The sequence below is a fragment of the Haemaphysalis longicornis genome, unplaced genomic scaffold (assembly GCF_048455015.1).
Source record: "Haemaphysalis longicornis isolate Haplotype H1 unplaced genomic scaffold, Haemaphysalis longicornis Haplotype H1 scaffold_1, whole genome shotgun sequence".
In the NCBI taxonomy this organism is placed as follows: Eukaryota; Metazoa; Arthropoda; class Arachnida; order Ixodida; family Ixodidae; genus Haemaphysalis; species Haemaphysalis longicornis.
This window is the reverse complement of record NW_027526203.1, coordinates 458,297,346-458,324,690: the sequence shown is the minus strand read 5'-3', so window position 1 is coordinate 458,324,690 and position 27,345 is coordinate 458,297,346. Positions and strand designations below refer to the sequence as shown.

At 48.5% G+C, this 27,345-nt stretch overlaps 1 protein-coding gene across 1 annotated transcript in view; it reads right to left on the bottom strand.

Moving 5' to 3' along the window:
- LOC144156108 (uncharacterized) overlaps positions 1 to 25,769 on the bottom strand; it is a 121,647-nt gene extending 95,878 nt beyond the window's left edge. Inside the window, exons 1-2 of the mRNA XM_077687928.1 lie at positions 25,648 to 25,769; positions 1,611 to 1,635 (exon numbers count right to left, since the gene is read on the bottom strand). Of these exons, the coding sequence (XP_077544054.1) occupies positions 1,611 to 1,635; positions 25,648 to 25,692 (70 nt within the window). The 5' untranslated portion in view covers positions 25,693 to 25,769. The remainder of the gene's footprint in view (positions 1 to 1,610; positions 1,636 to 25,647) is intronic.
- Positions 25,770 to 27,345: the final 1,576 nt, after the last annotated feature.

Genomic DNA, 27,345 nt, shown 5'->3' with positions numbered 1-27,345 from the left:
CTCATTCGGCGCATCCGCGGCTCCACGTACGGCCTCAAAGAACCCGTCAGCTGCAAACTCGTCCAAGCTCTCCTCATCAGTCGTTTCGCGTACAGCTGCCCTTTCGTCAACCTCAAGATACAGGAAGCTAACAACCTGGACATTCTGATTCCCAAGATCTACAAAGCAGCCTTGGGCCTCAGCCTCTAACACGCGCCTCCTCCAGCTTGGCCTCCAAAACACCCTCACCGAAATCTTGGAAACCCAACGCACCACCCACCTGCACCGACTCACCCTTACGCCGGCCGGTCAGCGGGTACTCCAGCTCATCGGACACACGGCACCTGCCTCACCGCACGCGCCCCAACGTATTCCCCTTCTCCATTCGTCAGCGCATCCACGTCCCTCCCGTTTCCAAGCACATGTACCCATTCTACAACTGAGGCCGCAGCAACGTCCGCGTCCGACTTGTCGACAACCGCTACGGCACAGATCCCAACAACGGATATACCGACATCGCCCAGTCCTCCAACCGCCGCAGCACCACCATCGCAGTCCTCACCAACGACGGCCGCCCCTCCACCGCATCCCCCTACGGCCACATTCCCACACTCACCGCCGAGTCCCTCACCATCGCCCACGCTGCCCTAACCCACCACTACCAACCCTACCTGACCACCATCACTGACTCACAGCAAGCCTGCCCCCTCTACCAAGACGGCGTTGCCCCGTCAGCAGCCATTCATCGCCTTCAACGCCTCCCTGAAGACGACGACCTCTCCGCCGTATGTACCTCCGGCCACTCGGACCTGGCAGGGAATCAGGCGGCCCAGATCGCAGCCCGCGCACTCATTACCCGGGCACTTCCCTCGCCGCGCCTCGACCAAGCAACTCCCCCACCCCGCGACACACCAGCCCTGACCCTTCTCGACCCCACGTACAGCTCCATCTTCTCCCACTACACCAACTCCCGACGGCGATTCACCCCCCCCCACCCCCACCCACCCCTTCCCTCACCGCCAAACAAGCCTACATCCTCCGCCGACTGAAGACCGAAACCTACTACAACCACACCATCCTATCCCACATTTCCCCTTCTCTCTTCCCACCCAACTGCCCACATTGTCACATCCCTCTCAACACCTACCGCCTCGTCTTCTCCTGTCCCCAACACCCACACCCCCACCCCTCCCCTTCCCCAGAGCAGCGGGAGTCTGACTCCGAGCTGACCGGCTCCGTACTGGAACGCCAAGTCGCCCTGGTGCGGCGCGCCCTGGAGGCAGCCCGGACAAGAGGCCTCCTGGAATTAGGAGGCTAACCACACCCTTCTTCCCTTTCTCTTTAAGGTCAATAAACGTTTTACCATCCAATCAAGGTTTTCTTTTTCTGGGCCTCTTTAGTGGTAAAATTCGTCTTGGGTGAGTTAAAGTACTAAATGGCTCCCGCACTCGTCACAGCTATCCAAAGAACGCCTATAGTAGCAACCGATTTCCTTGGAAGACAAACCGAGGACGTGAATTTCTCCCTTTGGCAAGTATGCGATGCCCTTTGGTTCTTGTTTTGTTGCCGTTTCGCTGGTCTGAGTAACCAAGGTGGCTAATGCAAGAGGAAAGGGCAAAATGCTTACTCACGTAGCCCAGATGCAACCTGCGAGATCTGAAACAAGAAGCGATACACAATGCTGTTAATCACAATGCTGTTAATCACCTCTCTTCACTTGTTTTTTTTTATCTCAATGGAAAGAAGCCAGCAGCGTCAAACAATCTAATAAAGATTAATTAAATACAAGAACAGTTTCATACAAGGTCGGCGATCCTGGGAACGTAGCCTCTGGGCTGGAACCAGAGCTCGGCTTGAAGCCTTACAGCTTGCTGCTGGCCAGGGATCACCCAAGGCATTCCTGGGTGTCTTTTCTGCTGCCCCCTTTTCAGGCCAGCTCAAATGCGCGCATAACGTTTTGCGTAAATCTAGGGCATCTTACGCGGAGCTTATTGCAACGAAAAAAAAACATACCAGTGGCTACGGCAAACAACGTCTACTCTGTGAATTATTCGGGTAGTTTTTTTTTCGCGCGTATGCGCGCGCGCGTGTGTGTGTGTGTGTGTGTGTGTGTGTGCGTGCGTGCGTGCGTGCGTGTGCGTGTGCGTGTGCGTGTGTGTGTGTGTGTGTGTGTGTGTGTGTGTGTGTGTGTGTGTGTGTGTGTGTGTGTGTGTGTGTGTGTGTGTGTGTGTGTGTGTGTGTGTGTGTGTGTGTGTGTGTGTGTGTGTGTTTTGGGGGGGGAGTGTTGTAGCTGTGTTGAACGCTCAAAGGTAAGTGTTATCAGGCACAAAACCAGCAACTGTGTTGGTATGTGCACATCAAGAGCACGACAAAGTCCGAACAATAATGTTGCAGGGCGCTTTGGGGAACTGCCGTTAATTCGTGTCGAGCTATTTCGAACTTCACATTTTTCTCGCAAATGATTACTGGGAGGTTAATTAATGAGCGCTCTGCAAAACAGTTTTCCTTCAGGCCTAGCATCAAGGTTAAAGCTTTGCTTAGTGCATATTATAACGTTGAGGAAGTGGTTCTGCGGGGTTCTACGGAGGAGAAAGCTATTGCGTGCAGCTCGACACCCAACACGTTTTTACGAGTAAATACACTTAGGTCGTAGATAATTCTGCGAATTTCTCCCGCTAAGTCATTGCTATTGATCAAAATCTTGCTGAACGAAAAATATGGCCTTTATACAACTCTTCTGCGCACTGGGAGGCTCAACAGCGCAAGCATGTGGAATCTCGAATAAGAAGCAACAGATAAAAATTTCTTGCCGATATTTGGAACCGCAAGCTGCGTCTGGACCCATCGACATATCTTACCCCACTTTCCTCTCAGCCTACCAGGCAATACCAAACTTTCAAATTTACCCCTTTGCTGGCCCACCCAAACACTTACAAACATTCATTGTTCCCGCGAACAATATCTGACTTTAACATCCGTCTTTAATAACTGCTTAAAACACCCACACATTTCCTGCCACATGGAAAACATTCAGAATATGCCCCATCTTTAAATCAGGCAGCAGAACGAAAACAACCAACTACCGGCCCATTTCTATCCTTTGTGCTGCATCCAAAGTCTTTGAGTTCGCAGTAAACGCAGTAATCCCCTCGTGCGTAAAAAACTAAGCGATCAACAAAAACTAATCTTGTTTGATTTATGATGCAGGCTTCCAGAGCAGTTAAAGGGCCAGATTCACGCAGTTTACTGCTATCTTAGTCAGACTTTCGACGTTGTTGTTCACCCATTGTTGCTCAAGAACTATTGCTCTGTGGCGTTGCATGATGCTCATTTGTAGCTTTACTGGGAACTATCTGCTTAACGGAAGCTGCTACGTAAGGCTGAATGGTAAAACTAATATCCATTACATTGCAACCAATGGCGTGCCCCAGGGGTCCGAGTTGGGTCCCCCTCTAGTCTCTGTTTTCATTAAAGCGTATCCATGCACTGTGATTAAGAAGTCATCTTTCCTTCTGTATGCTGATGATATACAGGCTTACGAAATAATTCATTTCGTAGAGGACTGCTTCGCCCTTCAGCATGATATCTCATTGTTCACACGCTGGTGCACTGAGCAGAGCCTAATTCTACACCCATCAAAAACCAAGGTCATCACCTAAAGCCGCAAAACACACCCATTTTAATTTTCATACACAATGAATGATGCTTTGTTTCTTTCTAAGGCTAACGAGGATGGGTACCTTGGTGTACTTTTCGACAGTACGCTCAGCTTTACTCCCCATATCAGACGGATGGTTGAGCGGGCACTCCTCTCTCTGGATGCCGTGTGCAGGTTTTCCAGAGGCTTTAGTTCTTCACTTCACTTCACTTCACTTTATTTCCTTAAAGACCCCCGAGGGGGTATTACATAAGGGGTGGGTTAACAAATGAAGTTTTTTTTTTTATTATTGACAGGGGTTTTCATTGCGAAAGATGTGCAGACAGTTGGTCGAAAAATGTTGCTGGACAGGAAATGGCCACGACGTCGTGGGGAAGATCATTCCAGTCGTATGCAGTCCGTAAAAAAAAGGACATAGAAAAAGTGGTCGTTCTAATACGTGGACGGGCAACTTGAAGTGGATGACGAGTGCGGCGAGATATGCGGGCTGGTGGAATGATGTAGGGATGACGGAAAGGGCTATGGAAAATTTTCTGAAACAGGCAGAGGCTGGAAATGCGACGGCGGACGTCAAGGTTTAAAAGAGCAGATTCTTTTTTGAGGGATGAAACACTAATATTATACGCATATGAAGAATGAATTAACCTAGTAGCACGGTTTTGAACTGCCTCAAGTGAGTCGATGAGATATGCTTGGTGTGGGTTCCAGATTGCAGACGCATATTCCAATTTAGAGCGGATAAGGGATTTGTAGGCCTGTAGCTTGACATTCTGGGGGGCGTGGCGAAGGTGACGTTTCAGAAAACCTAAAGATTTCTTTCATGATTTCTTTCTAAATCTTTCTGAAATAATTTGCCTCCCTCAATCGGAATACTCATCGGTTGTCTGGAACGGTTCGTGCAAGTCCAACCTCCAAATCTTGAAAGGGTACAGAGAAAAATTTTTTTCAATATGAAAAACAACGGCTCGGACGTAGTTCTGCCTAGAGATGTGAGCGTTGAAAAAAAAAATGCGTTAGGAAAAAAACTGTTTTTTTTTTTCAACCGCGATAACATAGAGAAAAAAAAACAGCTTCTCCGGGGAAATTCATTGTGATACGACCAATCTGCAGTGAGGGAAACACTTTCTGAAGTCAATGCCTTGACGTGAAATCGTGCGCAGATTTTGAGAGCGTAAGATCTGCTGGGACTTTAGTGATGCAGCATGTCACAATTATATTCTTTTCAGTGTTAACGGAAAAAATTTATCGGGAACTTAAGTCTCATAAGTGATTTGAAAGCGAAAGCTAGCGATTATTGAAAACTTCTTTACGCTGAATCATTTTTACGGGGCCGTCACATTCCCCTGTCATGCGGCAGGCATTCGGATAATTTTTGTTCCATTTTGGCACGGTACAGGGTTAGGGCTGTAGTTACCACGCTTGGCTGCGGCTCTTGGCGACCCGGGTTCAAACCCCATTTCGAACAGAAATAAGTTTCTATGTATACTTTATTTAATTACTTTCTGTTTACAGCGGCCGTAATTTGTTTTAATTCGTGTAGTCACCAGCAACTACGGCCACTTTTCTCGTTTGATGAGACATCTAAAGCTTTCGCCTTAAGATGTATGTCAATTTTTTATAGATCTGTGAGGAACCGTCTTTTCTCAATTTTTCATATTTTACTGAAAAAAAACACGAAAGAAGCCTGTTTTTCTCACCCCCCCAAAATTTCATGTAAACTTACATCTCTAGTTCTGCCTAAACCATTACTCCACCTCAGCTACCATGCAACCCTGCTTCCTTTAAAGACACCCTGTAACACTTATTTCGAATATTTTAGAACTCTTAAATGGTTGCAAAACGTGGTCAACCAACACATCCAGTACTTGGATTAGGGGGTCGCAAACTACCTCAGCCAAAAATTACTACTCTATGCTCATCGGATAATTTAGAAACTTGCTCAAAAGATTGTTCTCTCTTTCCCGGTCTTGTCGTTCTTCAACCGCTGGAATTACGTCACTACGGCGGTGTAGAGGCGATTGGCCTACTTTTCTTCAGTTACAGCAATGAACGCATTCGATAGCCACCTTAAAAAGAAAGCCACAAAAGCTAAACAGAAACGAAAGGCGTATCTTCTGCGACGAGCAAATCACGCAGTGCCGCTCCGTGTTGGCGATAACTATAGCTTTCGCACTGCTTCCAGAAGCTAAGGAAACCTACCGTTGTGGCTCACTGGATATGACGTTGTGCTGCTGAGACCAAGGACGCTGGTTCGATTCCCGGCCGCGGCGGCCGCTTTTGTGTTGGAGGCGAAAAACGAAACGCCCGTATGTTCGAGATTTCGGCGCACGTTAAAGATCCCCAGGTCGTCAAGATTAATCCGGGGCCCTTCACTACGGCGCGCCTGATCACCTGCGTAGCGTCGGCGCGTTAAACACCTCAATCAACTCAAAGGACACACCCGCACCCTAGCACGCACTAATGCGGTAATTACCCCCGACACTAAAGAGAGACAGAGACCCCATTGTACGTGAAACTGAATATGAGAGATAGCACACTATTCTCTGCGCTGTTAACAACCGCCTCATCGCCTGTGTAGCGTCGGTGCATTAAAACCACATAATCAATCAATCAGTCAGAAGCTAAGGAAAAAGTGAAAGCGTTTATCGGAAGTGTTGCAGAGCCCCTTTAAGTTGCCGACGCGATCGTGCTGATCTTCTTTTTCCCTTCACGGAACCATTTGTTGACCTGAAATACTGTCCCAGCTTGTGCTCCGCGTCCTCCTGAAGTGCACGCGGTCGCACTATCCCTTTTATACCGACGCAGCTGATAGCTGCCATTTGCCTGACCACCGACTGGCACCCAATTGGATGTATTTAGTGGTTCGCTCTCGCAGTTTCGTGCAGAGATGCACAGTGGTTTCTTTTAGCTAACTTTATATGTTCTCCCACTGTCCTCATAATCATTATCTGCTGTGCCACCTTTTCTCCCTTTCCCGTCTGCCTATCTTCCCCATTCCCCACACCAGCAGGCGTTCCGGTGTCCTTTCCTTAGGTGAAACAAACTACGCCTGCTGGTGGTCTTTCTTTTCCACAGTGACAATAAATTCATTCATTCATTCATGCCACCCACGCGTACATACCCTTTCCTTTACATACGTTGACAATTGCAATGCTGTCCACTGTTTCTTGTTCGCTGTATCATTCTTCTTAGCTTCTTGTTTCTGAATACTTGTGTCCTTACTTAGTTGCCTTATGTGTCTTCTTTTGTACAATCTTCTTTTTATGTGTCTTCTTTTATACACTACTTCTTATACAGTTTGTCTCTTATTACTTTCGTATTGCGTCATGTCACTGCCTGTATTGTCCTCACAGAACCAGTTTGTCATAGTAATACCTATCTGTCATGTAATTGTCGTCGTTTCGTTTGTAGGTATACCGACACTTATACCTCATGTTTGTTCCTGAGTACTTAAAATAAATTGATTGATTGATTATTATTGCTGCTGCTGCTGCTGCTGCTGTTATTCTCCGCTGCATTTGCCAAACAGTTTAGATCGGCTTTGACGTTTTCCTTCCCTTCCTCCTCTCTTCATGCCAGCGAGACGTGTTTATATGCGCTGGTTCTGCAATAAACCAATTGGTGAAAGTTAGCGCTTCTCCTGTCCATGCGACGTCCTCTGTTTATTACTGGGCTTGTTTTCTGTGCGTCGTTAGAATCATACTGTTACCACTTTTAACGTGAACTTCGCTCAAACAAGCTACATAATTAGGAAAAAGGGAATGGTCATGCGACTCACTATAGCTCATTTCCCGCACTAGAACACATGGCGGAATATGCACAGCCGTGAGGGCGGCAAAAGCAAACGCAAGTTAAGCAGTGCTTGCAGAACGAGCTATTTTCGATTAAGTGTAATGCATATTCATTTTATAGCGGTAACAATGGTGGGGTAAAACTATGGAAGTTACGAAAGTACACGTACACATAGAAGTACCACTGCGCATTGCTGTTGGTACTGCGCGCGATATGCTTGTGATAGCTGCCCAGCAGTGCGGCGCTTCGGGGTTGTCTCAGACGACACTGGCCGATTAGCGTAAGCGACATTGTCTTACGTGGCCCTATTTGTCGACCATACCACATGTTTCACGAAACGATTACTACCTACTGTAACAAACACAAGCCAGGCGCAAATATGGCCAAAAACAAAGCAAAGGCGAATAGCGGTGCGGTGCAGTATGGTGGCGCAATATGGGAGGACTGACGGTTAACAAGGTTCCGCAGTCCGCTGCCGACTGAACGGCGAACTTCAAGTTCTCTAGAGGACCCGTTCATGTGGCGTCATGGCAGATGTCAGGAAACACGATTTGGCGGGAAAATCAAAGTTTTAGCTTAACTTGGTTAATTTCTCAGAGCGTCACTTGCTGCCGAAAAAGCTCTGGGGGCCCCATAAAACACCAAATCTTTCGAATAAAAGAAACATATTTTGTCTGCATGGTCCCTCTAAAGTTCCGAAACTGTAAAAAAAACTTTTGGGAGACTCCATGCGTAAATTCTACGCCTTCATGTGCGTTGCGCAATGAACCAAGAATATTGCCGCGGTATTTCCGTAAATATTGCGTAATCTTAAAACAAACTAAAGGCAGATGTTACCGCTCTTTTCAGCTAGGCACTTGTTAATTTTTCTATCTTGTACTGCCAGAATAATGTCAGTGATAACGGGAGCGATTTATGACCCAATAAAAATTCTCTATTTTGAACATACAAGTCTTCTCCAAACTCTGTGAACAGCGACCCACTAGATACATTTCTAACAACCCCATGAAATTGCGAACGCTGATGCCACCCTGAAGCTCGAACTTGATGCTTCCGAACCTATCGATGTTGTCTTTAACTGCTTGAATGGCTGCACTTTGTGGTATTGGGTAATGCAAGTTATTCACCTCAATTCAAATTCCGGCAATGGGGGGGCGGGGGGGGGGGGATCCTTAAAGGGGCCATGTAGACAAAACACGTTTGTTCATCCGAAATATTGCCTCGTTAGAATCATATTGACACCACTTTCCCCGTAAACTTCGCTCACATAAGCTATATAATTAGGAAAAAAATCAGTGCCCTTCCACTCTGTGAAGAAGGATGACCTGCGAAGCTGGACGCGGTCCGCGGAGTGCACGAAAGAAACACGTTTGTTCGTAGTTCGCGATTGAGTGTACTTCCTAGCCAATTAGCTGAATAAAACTTTAAAGGATACGAGGTTGAGTCTTGCGGACAAACTAGGTGACATGTATGTTTTGCTTCCGCTTCGTAGGCATCTTCCTCTTTGTGTAACCCACCAACCCAATCCGCTCGAACACTGAGAGGTCACCGCACAAGTCGAATATGGCCGTTTGACGTCCACGTTTAAACCTCCCGCCACCACAACGGACATGTCATCAGTAAGAGCATAAAACCAACCCGCGCACGCCGGCAGCCAGTTATGTGCGCGTGCTTAGAAGTGAAAACAAAAACCGTCGAAAATGTCGCTCTACAAGCTCCTTAAACTGAACATGTAACATTGCCCCACGTCGTTCCAAGAGGGCGAATTGCCGTTCATCAGGGAGAATTGGAAGCTACCGGACGACCTAGAACTAGATGACGCAACGGTGGCGGCAGCGGCTTTCAATTGTTTTCACGCCTATTCGCCCTTCTGTTCGGGCCGTCGCTTCTTCACTTCCCGCTCTTCCTACAAGCGAACGTCATGCGTCCGTCCCATAGCGAGTTAAAGCTCGAAGGTCTCGAGCTTTTTTCTAGCGGACGAAAATGTGGCTGTCCGTTTTCCTACCCCATCGTAGGCATCTTACCGTCTGTGTAACACACCAACCCAGACCGAAACCGCTCGATTACGGAGGACAGCTGACAGAACGCATTGAACCTGCCGCGGTGGCTCGGTGGCTGAGGCGTTGTGCTGCTGAGTACGAGGACGCGGGTTCGGTTCCTGGCCGCGGCGGCCGTTTTTCTGATGGAGGCAAAAAGCAAAAACGCCCGTGTGTACGAGATTTCGGCGCACGTTAAAGATCCCCAGGCGGTCAAAAATTAATCCGGAGCCCTCCACTACGGCGAACATCATAGCCTGCGTTGCGTCGGCGCGTGAAACCCTACAATCAATCAATCACAACGCACTGAGCCATGAGACCTCCACGTTTAAAGCTCGAATCAGCACTACGGGCATTATCGGTAGCGGCACGAATCCCAGCCGTGCGTGCACGCCCCACTTCTCTCCCAACTGCCCCTTGTGTGACGCACCGGACACGCTCTATCACTCGCTCTGCGAATGTCCGCGCGATCCTTTCCCACCTCTACCCTCCCCCACCCTCTGGGAACAGGCTCTGGGGTGCTCGGACCGCGACCTCCAAGAACTGGTCACCGGTCGTGCCCTCGACGTCGCGGCGGCCCTATGGGCCACCGCCACTCCCCCACCCTAAAACCAGAGTTTCAATAAAGTGGATTCTCTCTCTCTCTCTCTCCCCATCCCCCTTCCCCGCAACCCGTGCACGCATAAAGCGCCAACTGGTGATGTGCGCATAATTAGGCGTGAAACACACAGGCGAAAATGTCGCCTTGAAAGCCTTTCAAGTTTAAGAATTAAGAGCTCACGCCTGCGTTCCAACCGAGAAAATAGCTCTTCAATTCACACCTTCTCGGCGAGGGGGAATTTGAGGCGGCCACGGCGGCGAGGAGGGTTTCGGTCATTTCTACACCCATTCGCGCTTCTGAGTGTTCTCCGGAATCTGATAACGGCGTCATCGCCGTTGTCTCTGCCCATACCGTAACTTACGAAAGAGGCATCGATGTGGTGGGGGGAATAGCAGTTGAGATAGAGCGGCCCGCAAGGGCGAGGGCGAGACCCGGAGCGTAGTCGAGTAAATCGGCTTCACCGGAATGAAAACTGGAGGGGGGGGGGGGGGGGGGTATACATTTACTGCTTCGCCCTAAAAGGGAATGGAAATGCGACTCACTAGCTTATTTTCCGCACTAGAACCTATGACGTAATAGGCACAGCTGTGCGATTGGCTGAGGCCGGAAAAAAAAACGCAAGTTAGGCTGGGCTTGTAAACTTGCAGAACGAGCTATTTTTGCTTATAGTAATGCATATTCATTTTATAGCAGTAAGAATGGTTGGGTAAGCAATGGAAGTTACGAAAGTACGCGTAAACATAGAACTACAAGTGCGCACTGCTGTTGGTACTGCGCGCACTATGCTTGTTATAGCTTCACAGCAGTGCGGCGCTTTGGGGTTGTCTCAGACGACACTGGCCGATTAGCGTGAACGACATTGCCTTACGTGACCCTGTTTGTCGAGCATGTTTAACGAAACGATTACTTCCAACCCCAACAAAAACAAGCCAGGTGCAAATACGGTCAGAAACAAAGCGAGGGCGCAAAGCAGTCGTGCATAGTATGGTGGCGCCATCTAGGAGGACTGACGGTAAGCAAAGTATTCCTGAGTCCGCTACAGACTAAACAACGCACTAACGTTCGCTTGAAGACCTGTCCTGGTTACGTCAACGCAGACGTCCCGAAATACATGATTTGGCGGGAAAATCAGAATTTTAACATAAATTGATTAATTTTATTACCTCCCATGGCCAGAGCATACGGTGGAATCAGTGCTTCGAAGGCAGACAGACGTGCGCCACGACCCTCCTCCCCAGACGACCGCCACAGCAGTACGGGGACTCCAGTTCTTACAGCTATAGCTGCTACATGTGGCTCTCTGAGCCCAACCAACGCAGGTATTAAGTACTACGTGCTCCAGAAGTAATCATCATCCCGGATACCTGACAGGCTAAACCAAATAGGTTCAACCATGCTAGGAAGGCTCTTTGGTACACAAACAGCGCTCCCTCACCAGAGCAGGATTTGGCCACCCTGCTGTAGTAGTTGGCCGCCACCTCCCATTACTAACCAACTCAACTCTCGGCCCTCAGTCCCCAGCAGCTGTAGAGCACCCGACCGCGGCCGCGGTCAGGCCAGCGCTACTGCAGAGGGTGCTATGAATCTCTGGGGCCGGACAGGCCGCCTTTGGAACTTGACCCTGGCAACGTTCAACGCACGAACGCTGTCTAGCGAGGGAAGTTTCGCTGTACTACTAGAGGAGCTATCGGGCATTAAGTAGGATATTACATGGTTAAGCGAAGTTAGAAGGGCCGGAGAAGGCTTCATGGAGCTGACTAGCGGGCTTTTTTGTGCTACAGAGGACTCCATGAGAAGAAAGAACAGGGAGGGGGATTCTTAATCCATAAAGAATTAGCAGGCAACGTGGAAGAATTCTTCAGCAATAATGAAAGATTCGCAGCGGTTGTGATAAAGCTACATAAGCGTTACAGGTCAAAGATTGTACAGGCCTGTGCGCCAACAACTAGCTACAATGATGAAGCCCTAGACGTTTTCTACGAGGACGTAGAATCAGCTATGAAGAAGGGAACAGCACAGTTCACGATTGTGGTGGTGACTTCGACGCAAAAGTCGCTAAGAAGCAAATCGGAGAAACGTCAGAGCGAAACTTTGGAATAGACAATCGCAACGATTGATTGATTGATTGATTGTGGGGTTTAACGCGCCGACGCAACGCAGGCGATGAGGCGCGCCGTAGTGGAGGGCTCCGGATTAATTTTGACCACCTGGGGATCTTTATCGTGCGCCGAAATCTCGTACACACGGGCGTTTTTGCTTTTCGCCTCCATCAGAAAAGCGGCCGCCGCAGCCGGGAATCGAACCCGCGACCTCGTGCTCAGCAGCGCAACGCCTTAGCCACTGAGCCACCGCGGCGGGTGACAATCGCAACAGTCGGGGAGATACACAGGTGGGATTTGCGGAGAGAAATAATTCGCGGTTGATAAACACATTCTTCTAGAAATGAAAAAATGGGAAATGGACATGGAAAAATTCTGATGGTACAACAAAAAAACGAAATCGATTTCATTGCTAGTGAAAGCCCAGGTATTGTGCAGGGAGTAGAGGCGCTAAGTATAAGGTTCGGAGCAGTGATCACAGGGGGGTTAGATGCGAGGTAAGCCTGAATCCCAAAGAGAAAGCAGGAAACTTGAGAAAAGGAAGAAACCCGGCGTGGAGTCAGTTAGAGCCAGGACGGAGGAGTTTAAAATAACTCTCCAAAACAAAATCACAGTTCTAAACAAGGAAAACGAAGATAGTGTACACATGCTAAATTGCAACCTAACAACCGCAATCACAGAATGTGCAGCAACTGTGGAAGAAACAGCACGTAGAAATGAAACGAGAAAACTGACTAAGAAAACGAAGGAACTAATTGCAAAACGTTAGAACATGAACGTATCAAGTGCGGTGGATTAAGTTGGGTTAACAGAGCTGTCTAAATTGATTAAAAGTGAAACAGACGACATTCGTGCGTATAACATGGCAGCGATCGAAGAAACGCTGCAAATAGGAGGAAGTTTGAAACCAAGTAAGAGGAAGCTTGCCATCGGCAAAGACAAAATGTACGCACTCAAAGACGAGCAGGGTAACATTACGCACAACAAGAACGAGATAATTAAGGCAGCAGAATGATTCTACACCTGACTGTATGCCAGCGAGGTTAGACCGGGGGAAGCTGCTGAGAGTATAAGCACTTGCGATGTACCACTAGTTACAAAAGAGGAAGTAGGAAAGGCTCTCAAAGACGCGCAAAGAGGAAAAGCTGCAGGCGAAGATGGCATAACCGTAGATTTATTGACGGAGGGAGGAAATAAAGTAGTGGAAAAGCTTGCTGCACTATTTTCAGAAAACTTAAGGACTCAAAAAGTGCCCATAGCCTGGAAAAATGCCAACATTATTCTGATTCATAAACAGGGAGCTACCAAAGTCCTTAGGAATTACAGACCCATCAGCTTACTCTCAGTTTTTTACAAGCTGTTTACCAAATTTATAGTTAACCGCATTGGAGACAGCCTGGATTAACGACAACCAAGAGAGTAGGCTAGATTTCAGAAAGGGTACTCAACCGTGGATCACACCCATGTTGTCAATCAAGTGATAGAAAAATCCGTAGAATACACTAAACCCTTTATATGGCATTTATAGCATGCCCTTCTTTCTTGCTCAAAATTCCGACCTCTCAGGAACCTAACGAAACAACTTGAGGAAAGTGATATTTGGCATAAAGCAGGAAGTCAACGTGCAGATGAGAACTCTAAAAGAACTTTCCAAGATTCTGAATATTTGTTGGGTAATTCGGTGTCAAATCGTACTCCCCATGCATTTGTATGGGATAGTTTCCATGGCTCTGGAGCCTAGTCGCGCAACGTGCTAGACTTGAAACTGTGCACAAAGCGAGTTATCACCCCCAATAGTAGCTGCGCGAAAATGTTTGATATTTAGCTAAATAACTACAGAGTAATCACTGCTGAAAGGACTGCCATGAGCGGGAAAGCTGCACATGGACTATGAGGAAGCGTTTGACAGTGCAAACTGCAGCCGTTCTAAAAGCATTAAAGGACCATGTAATAGAAGAGACCTACATGAGACTTCTAGATGACAGTTATAAGGGATGTACAAACAAAGCGATAAATTCTCGATCCTAAAGGGAGTCAGACCAGGTGATACCATCTGGCCAAAACTGTTCACAGCATTTCTGGAGGAGATATTCAGAAACGTGACTGGGAAAACACAGGATTAAGGATAAACGGAGAATACTTGAGTCATTTTAATGTTTGCAGACGAGATAATATTGCTGAGTGAGACTGCAGAACACCGGCAAAAATGCTTGAGGAACTACAACAAAAATCATGGCTATGGGACTAAAAATGAATATGAATAAATCTAACGTAATAAGGAATAAGCATGCCAAGAACGTCTTCTTCAGCTTTGGAAACTAAGCGCTTGAAGAAGTAACACAATATAACTACTTCGGACAGATGGTAGGTGCTGACCCCAACTACGAGAGAGAAATCCGGCGTAGAATAGGTATGGGATGGGGAGCACTCGGCAAGCTACCTCTATCACTAAAAAAAAAAAAAAAATCTACAACCAGTTCATACTGCCGGTGGGGACATAAGGAGCTGAAAGTTGACGCCTTGCTTAACAACGAGAAAGCAAACTTAGATCGACCCAACGGGCCATGGAACGAATAATGACAGGCGTAACACTTAGGGACAGGAAACAAGCTTCATGGATCAGGGAACAAACTCAAGTAGATGATATCTTAGTTGAACTAAAGAAAAGGAAATGGACTTGGGTTGGCCACGTAGCGAGACGAACAGACAACCGGTGGACAATTAGGGTAACAGAGTGGATACCAAGAGACGGGTCTAGAAGAAGGGGAAGTGCAACAACACGATGGAGGGATGAAATACGGAAATCGGGTGGCCAACACTGGACTTGAACGGCGCAGCACAGGAGCTGTTGGAAGTCAATAAGAGAGGCCATCGCCGTGCAGTTTGTCCTGAGTAGGCTGTTGTTGATGATGGTGGTGGTGGTGTGGTGGTTAACTTCTCAGTGAATAAAGCGTAGTTTGCTGCCGGACAAGCACTGCGGGCACTTTTATTATAAAACACCAAATCTTTCAAATAAAATAAACTTGTATTTTGTCTGTATGGCCGTTAAGGAATACCGTAACTTGGTTCGTTTTTGTCCGAAATGGGTCACCTATTGGAAGCACACTTCAAGATGGGTTTGAAGATGTGCTGCCAACTTAATCTGTCACATTCACTGATCCTCTACGACAGTGGATCTCAACCATGAGTGTGCCGGGGACTCCTTTTGGGCTTGCAAGCGTGATGGAGGATCGACCCCATGATGCACACTATATTGATCCGTTTCATAATGTCAAGCAATTTGCACATGCAGCTAAAGTCGCCCGAAAATATTCAATTTCCGTCTTTTGAAGCTGAAGTTTATGCTATTGCGTGTCACATTGCCAAACTATTTGCTTTTGCAGCTACAAGGCCTTTTGTGCGCTTCCCTTTTTGCATAGCTGACGTCTTGTGCGAAAAGCCGACGTTAGTAGATGGGCTACGCGGAGCAAGAAATAATAAACGTACAAGTGCTGCATTTTTGCATTGGCAGCAGAATTTGGCAAAAAGTAGGAATGAATGGGGAGAGAAAGAGCTTGGAAAAAGGCTTCGCGGACCCTTGAAATTCCCTCGCGGACCCCCTAATGTCGCCGTACCCTCCTTTGAGAACTACTTACTGCTCTACGATAAACCTAAACGGAAGTCCTTCTCGTGATAGTTGACAGCAGATAGTTAGCGCTCGTCTTGTGAATGCCCCTTGTGTTCTTTTTCGTCGTATGCAACCAATCAGTGCAGTCGAAATTGAAGAGTGAATTCATTCCGTCAAAACAAACGTCACAACCCGAGGATTGCTAATCGCATCTTATTCGTAGTCGTCGGGGGTGGGCTGTACCTGATGATTAAAAGTGGAATGTTTGCTGTTGATTGCTAGAGGAATACAGGTAGCATTTCGTCGAATTGGATGTAAATGTCAACGACAACTTGATTCCAAAGGCACGAAACTGGGTGTTCGGCGCTATTCCGCTGCAGCACCTGTTACACGCACGGCTTGGAACGCTGAACCCCACAATTTTATTTTATTTCTCGCTCTTGGTTTTCAAATTATACTCACCGGGCCAGTTCACAAATCATTATCCTTCGGAATCGGAACGCAATGTAGCTACCCGAACCCAAACCGAACGGGCATTTTCTTCAGTTCGACACCCCGGATTTAGTAAACTCCTTAATATCTCCTAGATCGGCAAAGTTCTCGAAATAGTTTCCTGCTCCTAAAGATCACTTATACAAATGCCTAAAATTTTAATTGCGAATTTTTTCTAATAAAATCCAAAGCGGCAGGAAATAGCTTTTCAGAGAACTACACTCTCGAAAATTTCCGAAGACCTGTATTGCCAAAGTGCACATGAATAACCCATCCCTGCGTCCAATGGAGAAAAGTTTGACGAATAATAAGGCCCGGCATATTATTTGGCTCAGAAATGCAATTGGCGTTGTGTTATGGCCATCGTTGTGGTATGTCTCCATGAAAAACATCATTATTGCATAGCGTAATGTCGGTGGGTTTACAGCCCACGTTTTTCGAGCCTAATCGTGTGCTGCGCCCCTTCATTGGCTTACTCTGCCCCTTTGATGCCGATCGTTAAGTGCGGGTGGTAGAAGAGAAAGCATTGATTGGGAATTCAAGCTTATACGCCTCACGATGTGCATTTCGAGTAGATTATTCATAACAGGCACTATTTTCAAAAGTCTCAGAATAAATGTTTCTGGAAGGTTTGTCGCTCTAGCATTCGCGTAAGCCATGTATACGTTATCAGCGTCCTCTCTCTGCCGGCGCTCCAGACGCTTGCGGGTCTAGTTTTCTCCGGTTCCTAAGGGCAGCGCTCCCGTCGTCAGGGCAAGGTGCAGTTCTCTGTTTTGAATTTCGCTCCTGTTCTGTCGTCTAAATGGGGACGCCGCGTATGGTCCAGGCTCAAGCTTCTCGGGTCTTCTACCTTCACAGTGCGGAATGGCTCGAGCCATTGTACTCCGTGAAGGTGGTCATTCTGAAAGACATTTCCTGCTCATGAATTTTTTTTTAGACTGTATACATCTCCCTTATGGAACAGGACCCTGAGGTCTTAATAAACACCTCGAAAGAAAACGGGCTGTGGAAAGAAGAATGAGAAGAGTGACGTTTATGTGTAGGAAACGAGCGCCTTTGATTAGGGCGCGAACTCGGGTGGAAGCCTCCTAGATAGAAATAAGCAAAAAAAAAAAATGTACCTGGGCAGGACACGCGTGCGGACAACTGACAACAACTGGCGGACCATTCGGGTAACAGAGCGGCTGACAAGAGATAGGACTACAAGTGGCGGAATCTGATGACTCGATGAAGGGAGGAGATAAAGAAATTTGGTGCCAAAGAATGGATTCAGACACCACAGGATAGTAGCAGTTGGGAGCCCATATGAGAGCTGCAGTGGCCATAAATAGGCTGACGACGACGATGGTGATGATGATGACTTTCGAGCAGTCCTGCGTGGCCTCCTCCCGACTCAGCACACCCAGTTAAGGGACTGGCCACCATAGGATCTGCGCCTCGTCCACCCGTGCCCTCGTAAATTAGGAACGCAAACAAACATGCCCAACTCTCAGTTTTGCGTTGTTAGAAAGAACCGCGAACGCGGTTTACGAAGAGGTCCGGAGCATGACACCGTAACTTAAGCTTATCGAACGAATTCCCTATTAGTTATTGTCATGTTATTAGGGGCTGCTATATTACTTTATTGAACGGGCCACGAAGGCAAATACAAGTTTGGTTCATTAGAAAGATTGCCTCGTTAGACTAACACTGACACCACTGACACCGCCACGCTGTATGACACAACACTGGCCAACTGGCATAAGCGACACTGCCACTTACATGACCCTGCCTGTCGAATCGTAGGCAATATTTCATGACACTACTACTGTCAACCGTAACAATAGGCCAGGTACAAGTCCGGTGAGAGAAAAAAAACCGTGTGTCGACAGGGGCACTTCAGAGGTATCATTGTGTCATCTATGAAGGTAGACGATAACCTGGCTAAAAAAATATGCTTTTGCCATTGGCGCAGCCTTAGTCAACGCTCTAACTTTTGTTTTATAACCTGTCACAGATACCTCATTGTCGACGTCACGAAACACACGATGCGGCGGGAGAATTGAAATTTTGGCTGAGGTTGTTTGATTTCTCAGTGAATAAAGCATCCTTTGCTGCCGGGAAAGAGCTCAGGGCACTGTAAAACACCAAATCTTTCGAATAAAACGAACTTATATTTTGCCTTCGTGGCTCATTTAAACTGAGCCAATTACCCGTGGCTCAGTGGCTAAGGCGTTGCGCTGCTGAGCACGAGGTCGCGGGTTCGATTCCCGGCCGCGGCGGCCGCTTTTCTGATGGAGGCGAAAAACAAAAACGCCCGTGTGTACGAGATTTCGGCGCACGTTAAAGATCCCCAGGTGGTCAAAATTAATCCGGAGCCCTCCACTACGGCGCGCCTCATCGCCTGCGTTGCGTCGGCGCGTTAAACCCTACAATCAATCAATTAAACTGAGCCAATTGAATATCGGGTGCATTTTAACGGGAATTTCCAAGGAAAATACGGGCGCACCATGATAAATGTTACAGCAGGAAATACACATGACGTATGTGCGGCGTTGTGCCAACAGTGCAGAGCACCGCGCTGTCAAGAGCAGCTATTTCGGGCACGAAATCAACCTTCTTTTTTTTTTTTTTTTTTTCAGTGGAGGGTGACACCGCATGAAGTCGAAAAATAATTTTCCCGTCGGAGATGAAAGGGAATAATAACCACATGTCAGGAACAACGAGGTACTGCTTAATAATCACCGTATTCTTGTTCTGCGATTGATTCGCTTTCTTGAAGAACCGATTTTCGCCCAGTTACTCTACACTCAAAGTTATGTTCTAAATACGGCAGCATTTCTGAGGTACCTAAACGCGAAAAATATTACTATGTTTGCTTGCCTGCTTGTCTGTCTGCCTTTCTGTCTGTCTGTCACTCAAATCAGTCACAAATGTTACTGGTGAGCCTGGTGACGAAAGGAATACAAGGGTCGATTAGGGAAGGGGAAGTAAGAAAGTGGGATATAACGACCGATTGGAATATAGGAGGGAGAGAGAGCAAACAATGGCGAAAAGATTGAAGCGGGAAGTGGATGCAGAGGGGAGGGCTCACAAGCGTTAGGTGAAGTGGGAGGAAAGAAGGACACTAGAGGGGGCAATATAAGGGGAGAGCGAGGGGAAACAGAATTAGCGATGGTGATGAAGTCATAGTGAGGAGATAGAGGGATAGAAAAGGTGGTATAGAGGGATAGAAAAGAGAGGGATAGAAAAGGTGGTACAAAGGGAGAAAGAAAGGAAGGATAGAGAAGAGAGTGAAAATGAGTGTAGCGGAAGACTGTGGGGCAGGGGTGTAGAGGGGAGGATGGGAAAATAAATTGGAAATAAATTGGAGGAGAGGACTATGGATGAAATGAAGTGGTTGGAGGAGCAGCGACTGCAGCAAGTAAAAATGCTGGGCAGGGGGAAATTGGTGATGGTGGGGGATTAGGGGAGGGAGAGGGGCGTGAAAGAGGAGTGTAACGGAAGCAGGAATGAGAGGAGGGAGAGTGGGATTGAGAGCGAAGGGAAGAGAGGAGGCAGAAGAAGTTGAAAAAGTGTTGCGGAAGGGTGTAGGGTCGGAAAGGAAAGGGAATGGGGCAGTGGACGTAAACGAGTGCGAATGGGTAAGTCGAAAAATTACGTGAAAGGGAGTGGAGGAGGAAGACGAAGGAGGATGGGAGGCGGTGAAAGGAATCAGAGGAGGAAAATAAATAAAGGGAGGGGAGATGTGAAGGGGAAAGGAATAGAGGAGGAATGTGAGGTGTCGAGGTGGAGGATGAATGAGAATAAGATAGGGTGTGAAGAGCAGGGGGTGAGATAAGGAGAGAAAGAATGTGAGAGGGAGGAGACACGGGGTTGGAAAGGGGGGGGGGGGATTGTTCAAAAGATTGGGGATAGTTAAAAGTAGAGTACGAGAGGGTTGCGGAAAGAGGTAGAGCCAAGGAGGAGGAGAGCGAGAGTAGGGATTTGAATAGGGGTAGGGCAGGGGCGGGAGGATCACTGGAGAGAGGAAGAAGGGAAGTGTGGGGTTAATTCGGGGTTGTGGGTAAAAACAGGGGGGGGGGGTGAGTGGGAGGAAGGAGAGGTAAATGGAAGAGCGTAGGAATTGGAGAGAGGAGGCGTTACAAGGCAGGGGCGGCCAAAACGCTATCGTCTTTCAAGTCATCCGCATCAAAGCAAGTAGATGCGCTGCAAGACATCAAAGATCACGCCAAAATTCACAGCGGAGTCAACAGATTTTGATACAGTGATCAATCTCCATACCCGCGGTGGTGGCTCAGTGGCTAAGTCGTTGCGCTGCTGAGCACGAGGACGCGGGTTCGGTCCCCGGCCGCGGCAGCCGCTTTTCTAATGGAGGCGAAAAGCAAAAACGCCCGTGTGCACGAGATTTCGGCGCACGTTAAAGATCCCCAGGCGGTCGAAATTATTCCGAAGCCTTCCACTACGGTGCGCCTCATCGCCTGCGTTGCGTCGGCGCGTTAAACCCTGTAATCGATCAATCTCCAAAAAAGCCTGCTTGGACCGGTGACGTCATTGTTTTATTTTCTCTTGTAGTGGGCGTCTGCTTCATTACAACTTCAATGAGCATTCCCGTCGAAGCCTCAATTTCAAAGGCGTCACTACTTTTGCATTTCTAAGGAGCAACGAGGGCTTTTCGTTGCCTAACCGCGCAGTGTTTTGACGCATGAGAAAAAACCGCGAAATTTATGCGTTAAGCCGCGTATTGTAGTTTTTTTTTTTCTTGTTTCATTTGTAACTGTCTGCGCGCATTGATCAAAATCGATAAACAGCACGAGCTTAATGTAGGCCGAGTAGCAGAGGTGTCATTGGACAGCTTTGTCAAGGGGCGCATTGTGAAGGCGCTCAAGAACGGGAGAGAAAATTGATACCGATGTCCGTGTCACGTTATCGTAGGCTTAAAAATGTAAAACAAGTGCAGCCAGCGGCACGAGACAGCGTAAGCTGCACGCGCAGTCAATTTTGAAGTGAGAAAAAAATATGATCGGTACCGACGCCCACGACGCGCGCCTTCGTAGGTGTTATGCGAAAGCAGAAAATAAACTACGCCCGAGCAATGACAGTTGTTAAAGAAATCAGGACGGGAATAATAAGATACAAACGCATTACGTCCAGGTGCATTCATGAGCTTAGCCTGTTAAGGTCTCCTGCTCGTAATGCTTTGGGCCGCTTTACGTAGCGCGCATTTCAAGGATGAACGTATCTGCGTGCGATCACCAACAAGTACATGTTCTCATGTGCCTGGGGCACATGAGAACATGTACACATTTATCTTGCTAGAACATTCATCTAGTAAGATGAATGTTCTTACAAGAACATTTATCTTACTAGAAGCAGCTCAAAGCCGACGTGACAGGGAGAAGAAGGGACAGGACAGCGCCTTGCCCTGTGCCTTCTTCTCCCTGTCACGTCAGTTTTGCTATGTTTCTAGTAAGATCAATTCCACGTAAACTTGCCTACTTTTTCGTTCTTTTGCATTTCATTCTGAACGGCATTTTATAAAAAGGAACTTAAAGTACTGACTATGTTGTGTTTGCTCTCGATTTTGTGTCTCGAGGGGCAAGGAGTATAAATGGTCTTATTGACTAAACTTCCGCATAATTATGCTATAATTGTGTTTTTATAATGAGGGAAACTTAAGTTCTGTAAATCACATAAGATGCGTATGATTCAATGGTGTAAGTATAAAAAATAACGCGCCTACTGTACGGTGTATGGCCTGTCTAGACGTCAGTCATGGAGGCGGACACGATCAGACCGAACAGGGGGTCAATGCAATAAAACCATGAACAGTCATTACTCGTGTGATATAAGATGCCAACGATAGCGGTTAGGCATTGCTTGACTAGGTGCGTTACGGAACGATCGTTGCAAATTAATAAGCGAGAAAAAACGAAAGGTCCGGTGATATTTTTTATGGTCCAGTAAGCGGTGATTTATGGACTCTGAAGCACGTCTCAGTGGCTTCATTCAGTAAAAATTTCGCAGATTGGTAAAAATCAAATGCCCGGTCTTTGTCCAGACGTCGCTTTGCGGACGTTATCCAAATTTTCCTGGGGCAAACATCTTGTGCGGTTCGGTGTTTCTTTCCTACATAGCAAAAAAGTCTGAGGAACAGGTTTTGCCAATCATGCGGGGAACCACCGTCACGTCAACGAACAAACACATGTTGGGACTATTCGTGGACACGGCACAAGATTTCGCTGACAGCCGCTGCTGTACAGCCGGCGGTGTAAAACGCAAATAAGAGTAACACAAAAATGAAACCGCACGAACACTTTCATTGCGGGCTTCACGCACCGCAGCTACGCTAGGCCACGAAGCCTGTCGTAGAGGGAGGCTGCGCCTCGACCACCTGGAGCAGCATTTAACGTGCGTTGACGTCTCTTACGCATAGGCGCCGTTTTCCATTTCGCCTCTGTAAGAAATACAGCCTTCGTGTCCGGAAATTAAACCCGTGAACTCGTGCGTACGCCAGCACAAAGAGATCAATATTCAACGCCTGTCACGTTCGCGTGACTGTTAGGGCCGTATAATATGTTAGTGAACGGGAAATAACCATGGCGCTTTAACATGAAATGTTTTTCACCAGCCAGATTTCATGCCGAAAGCCGTCACGGAAGAGCAACCCGCTCAGTTCTGACGGCAGTGCAACATGGCTTAATGACCCGCTTGACCGACACACTCGTCGCCACATAAGAAAAAATCGGCCTGTCTGGATTCGGACTCTCTTTGGTCCTGAAAGAAGTGCGTTATCAATGCGCCATCCGGTTATTAAAGAAATTGAAGAAAAGACTCCCACCAATGGCTGTAACGTGCCACTGCGCATGCGCAAGCCGGCTGTAAAATGGCACCGTGTCTTTGCAGAGGCTTGTCCCAGGAGACTGGAAACAGCTAAAGCCGCCTAAAGCTCCCGGCAATCACAAAAAGAATCGTCTCTATAGAACTAAAACAGCATGATGATGACCGTGATGGGGATGGAAGGGTCCGCGTGCAAGTGTTCTTCATAGGCGCGTTCGGAGGAGGAGGGGAGCCGCGGTTGTCTCTGCTTCGGTGTGACGCCAGTGGACGTGACGTGGATGCCGTTGGGACGCGCGCGCATCACAGGCGGCCGGTTGTATTCGCGTCAGCTGTTCAGCCCAGCTGGTAGGCCCTCCTCACCTCAACGAGCGGCACCAAATTTAACGGCCGCGTTCAAATGGCCACGTGACCAGGCCCTGCTCCGGAGCTTTCCGGCGGGTCTGGGTCTTGGGCGCGGCTATCCATATCCTTAGGTTTTATTCTCGTGTCGTTCGTTCACCTTCATTTGATGTGGGCGTTACTCTCAAGTGCCCTCAAAGAGCCACATATTCACACAGCCCAATAAACGTTCTTTTTTGGAAACATTCATAAAGGCCGAAAGCAACCAATGACCCGATGGAACAATACAGTGAGAACAACGGCGCATCCACGGAATGCCTTGGCAAGACTCAGTGCAGAGGGGCTCCTTTTTTGCCCAGTCGTAAATGCCCAGAGCACTGCGGCAAGCGTCCACTTTCGTGCGAGAAAGAAGCAAAGCTGATCTACGTATGGAACGAGACTCGTAATATTGGGCCAAGTTTGCTGTTGATATCAGGTTCACAAGAGAGGAATGTGGCGGTTTGGGAAGTGGTATCTGGCTTCGCAATAATCGTTTTTGTTTCGTAATTTTGATATTGCGGATTATCTGACAGTTATTTTCGCGCATATTCTAATGCTCAGTAACACTAGATTCGTCGAGATGTGTTTCCGCACTACCTTTCACGTCCGTTTTGCTGCATTAGCGCTACCCTATCGAACTATGCGTCCACAACGTCTCCCGCGGCACCTCTGACGCAGAACTGTCTTTATCTGAGCTTTGCAGCCAGGCAAGGCTTAGACTTGCATGCTCGCAGTGCCAGCGAATGTGAAGCCTGTCGACACGAGCGACTGCCAATCGAATACGCTGGTTGGCGGCGCACAAACGTCAGTGCACTGGCACACCGAGGACGCGAGTGTAGGGGCAAAGCAGACCGCAGGCGGCAGTAGCAAAACACACAGGGTATCGATTCGTAAGCGGTCACGAAGTGAACTTGTACGCGATTGTGGTGCCATCCGCAGCAGGGACGATAAACGGCCACTTAGTGCGCGCGAAGTTTTTCGCGCCAATGGGCCCCCTGGTACTCATTGGACGCATCATTGCGGTTCCGGGGAGCGCGCGCACAATGAGCCATTTCGCGTCGCTCGCGGATGACGCCAATCGAAACGTGTGCGGCGGTCGCGCATTGTTCGGCCGACCTGTCACCTGCGGCGCCCGGCTTCTAGGAAAGCTGGTCCCTTTGTGTCAGTTTCTCTGCTTTACGAGCTTCGGAACCCTTGACGTCCCCCTCGGCAGCTCTCTCGCCCTCCTCGGAGCGAGGCATCTGATTACATCAGTCTTCGCGGAACCACTCGTGCGACTCGTGCGGCCTGATGGGTGCGCGTCTGGGCGGCGCTGCCTCTCTTTGTCATGCCTGGCCCAGTCGCTAATGAAGCTGATGGTCAGATGGTCAGAGAGCTACCGGGCACCGGACGACGAACGTGACCAACAGCGGCGGCGGGGAACGACGCCGTCGCGCGCGCGGCCCGTTCGACGCATCAACTTGGAAGGAATAAACAGCCCACTCGACGACTGAGCTGCTTACATTGTTGTCTCTTCCTATACTGCGCTAGTTGCGGTATCAGTGTGCTACGGGGCGAAAAAAAAAAAAAAGAAATCTGTTCTGAACATATACCACTACACTCCTAGTTGTAAATGACTTTCTCTCTCACAGACGAAAAAAACATACATTGCTCCAATTTGTAGCGATACGTGGTGCATTTAATATGATGTGCCATTTACACATGTTTGCTGGCCAGTCGTTGGCGTGTCCAGGGAAAGTTGCGCTGCAAGTATGCGAAACTGCCTTTACCTTTGCTTATTTCGTGGACATGAAGATGCAAACTAGACATACGTTTCTGCAACAACGCCGCTAGTCGTTTGGCAAGGTACAGACAGGCACGCAGTTAAGAGCCGGCAGTACTACAAACGACTTTAGACCAAGCTGTCAGCGGGCGTTCTGGGCGGCCATGCACTGTTGCGGTCACAAAGCACTGGACGTAGCGTAGCGTAACCCCAGTTGGCGGCAGCTAACGTTCAAGTATACCATCGTCGCGCGTAAAGCGGAAGAGAGCCGCGCGAAGCTCGAAAGGAAACGCGACCCGGCGGCGCCCTTACTTCGGCACTACAACAGGATGGGACGCTAGCATCCGGACACTTTTAGCGGTTGATTTTCGGGGCGGGTTCCGCACGCGGCCATGTCGTGCACGTGGCAGCGGCAGGGGCTCACCTTCAGCGCGAAGAGGACGAGAACAAGAGCTGCCTCACGATGCATCGCATATCGTGGATACACACCGTTCCCACAGGGCGCACGCAAATGAATCTACGACGCGTCACAGATATCGGAGTCCCACAGGTGCGATTTGTCAAACAAGAAAAGACGAATCTATTTATGCAAGCCCCGGTCGTAAATTTTATTTGTCGATCGAAAAAGAAACATGCCCCGCTGCGCGCGCCCTCTCCCCGCGGCGGCCCTCCTCCCCTCCGGCGGCGGGCAAAGGAGTGGCCCTCGCCGCCGCCGAGCCCTGGGCGGACAGCTCGGCCGTGCACTGACTCCGGTGCTGGGCAGCCGCGGGCACTGGTGGTGCCCTGCTCCGTGGCCGGCCAGCACGAGGTGGGGGGCGCACGGCGCCTCCCCCGCCACCGTTCAGCGAAGGCGCGGCGGAGGAGGGCAGCGCGAAAAAGAAAGAGCGCGCCAGGAACAAAGGTAAACGGCACTGGCTGATTGTGCTTGACGACCGGGCTGCTTCGGGGAAGCACGGCTCGGCGGAGCCTGACAAGCATTGTGCGTGCCTGCTTACGTCAGCTTCCCACAATCCGGAATTAATAGCGGCCGCCGCTATCCGGATTCCGGCCTAATGTAGACACGCGTGTGCATTGCTCCGGTATATCCACGAAACCGGGCTAATCACGGCTGGACAAGGCGATGGTCTGTCGCCACCCGGCAAAACTGGACGCCACACTTTGCGCGATATCCCCGCCACGAGAGACCGCGCTCGCGTTCGCTGGCCGCCGTGGTGACCTGCAGGTATTTCGCATCATTCCTCCGGGCCAGGCGAGCCAGGCCTGGCGTACGTAGAGTTCCGCTGGGTAGCGTGAGCGCCGTTTACCAGCAGTGCTGTTTCGCTCCTGCAAACACGCTTGTTGGCGTGTCCATTTCGAACAAATATGCCCCGCGTGACTTCTTTTGGTAGAGTTCATGACCCAAGTTTCTTATCCGTGTTGCTTTTGATACTGCTACCTTGGATGAACTTGAAAAAATTTAAAGAACTCTGGGGGTCAATTACGGCTATAGAATAAACGAAGCAGCGCGCTACTCTAAGAATTTCTGATTTAAAGGAGTACTTTTCACTCGAAAGCTTCACTGAGATTTGACAAACGACAACCGCTTAGTTGCGAACACAAGGTGCCCGAAAATTGTGAAATATATTTAGATCCTTATGTGAGTGGTTGTTTCTTTCCCAGGTGGCTGTTCAGATTTTGAATTTGCGTATAATGCACCAAAGCACAATGCGCCGCAGTGAATGCGTCGGATTCGCTTAAACTTCTGGGTTTTTACCTTGCAGAAAACTTCGCCACTGGGGCGTTTTTGTTTTTTCGCTTACGCTCATAAAGACGATGTTTAGACGCTAAGGCAGGACAAGTGGTGAGCAAGAACTGCGCTGCCTCTCTCAGTGCTCTGTACGTGTCAGCTGGCGCTGAACGCAGCTCCGACATGCACCACTTCGATTCGTGGTGTCGCGCCTTTACGCAAACAATTGCACTTATTACGATTTCATAGACATCGGTGGCCTAAACTGATCCTATCCGTATACACAACCACGTCCCACATCGTAACCACGGAACGATGCACAATTTTGGCGCACTGATCGTGTGAAATGAATGACAGTATCGCTGCTCATGTCTGTGACACGATAAATAAAAATGA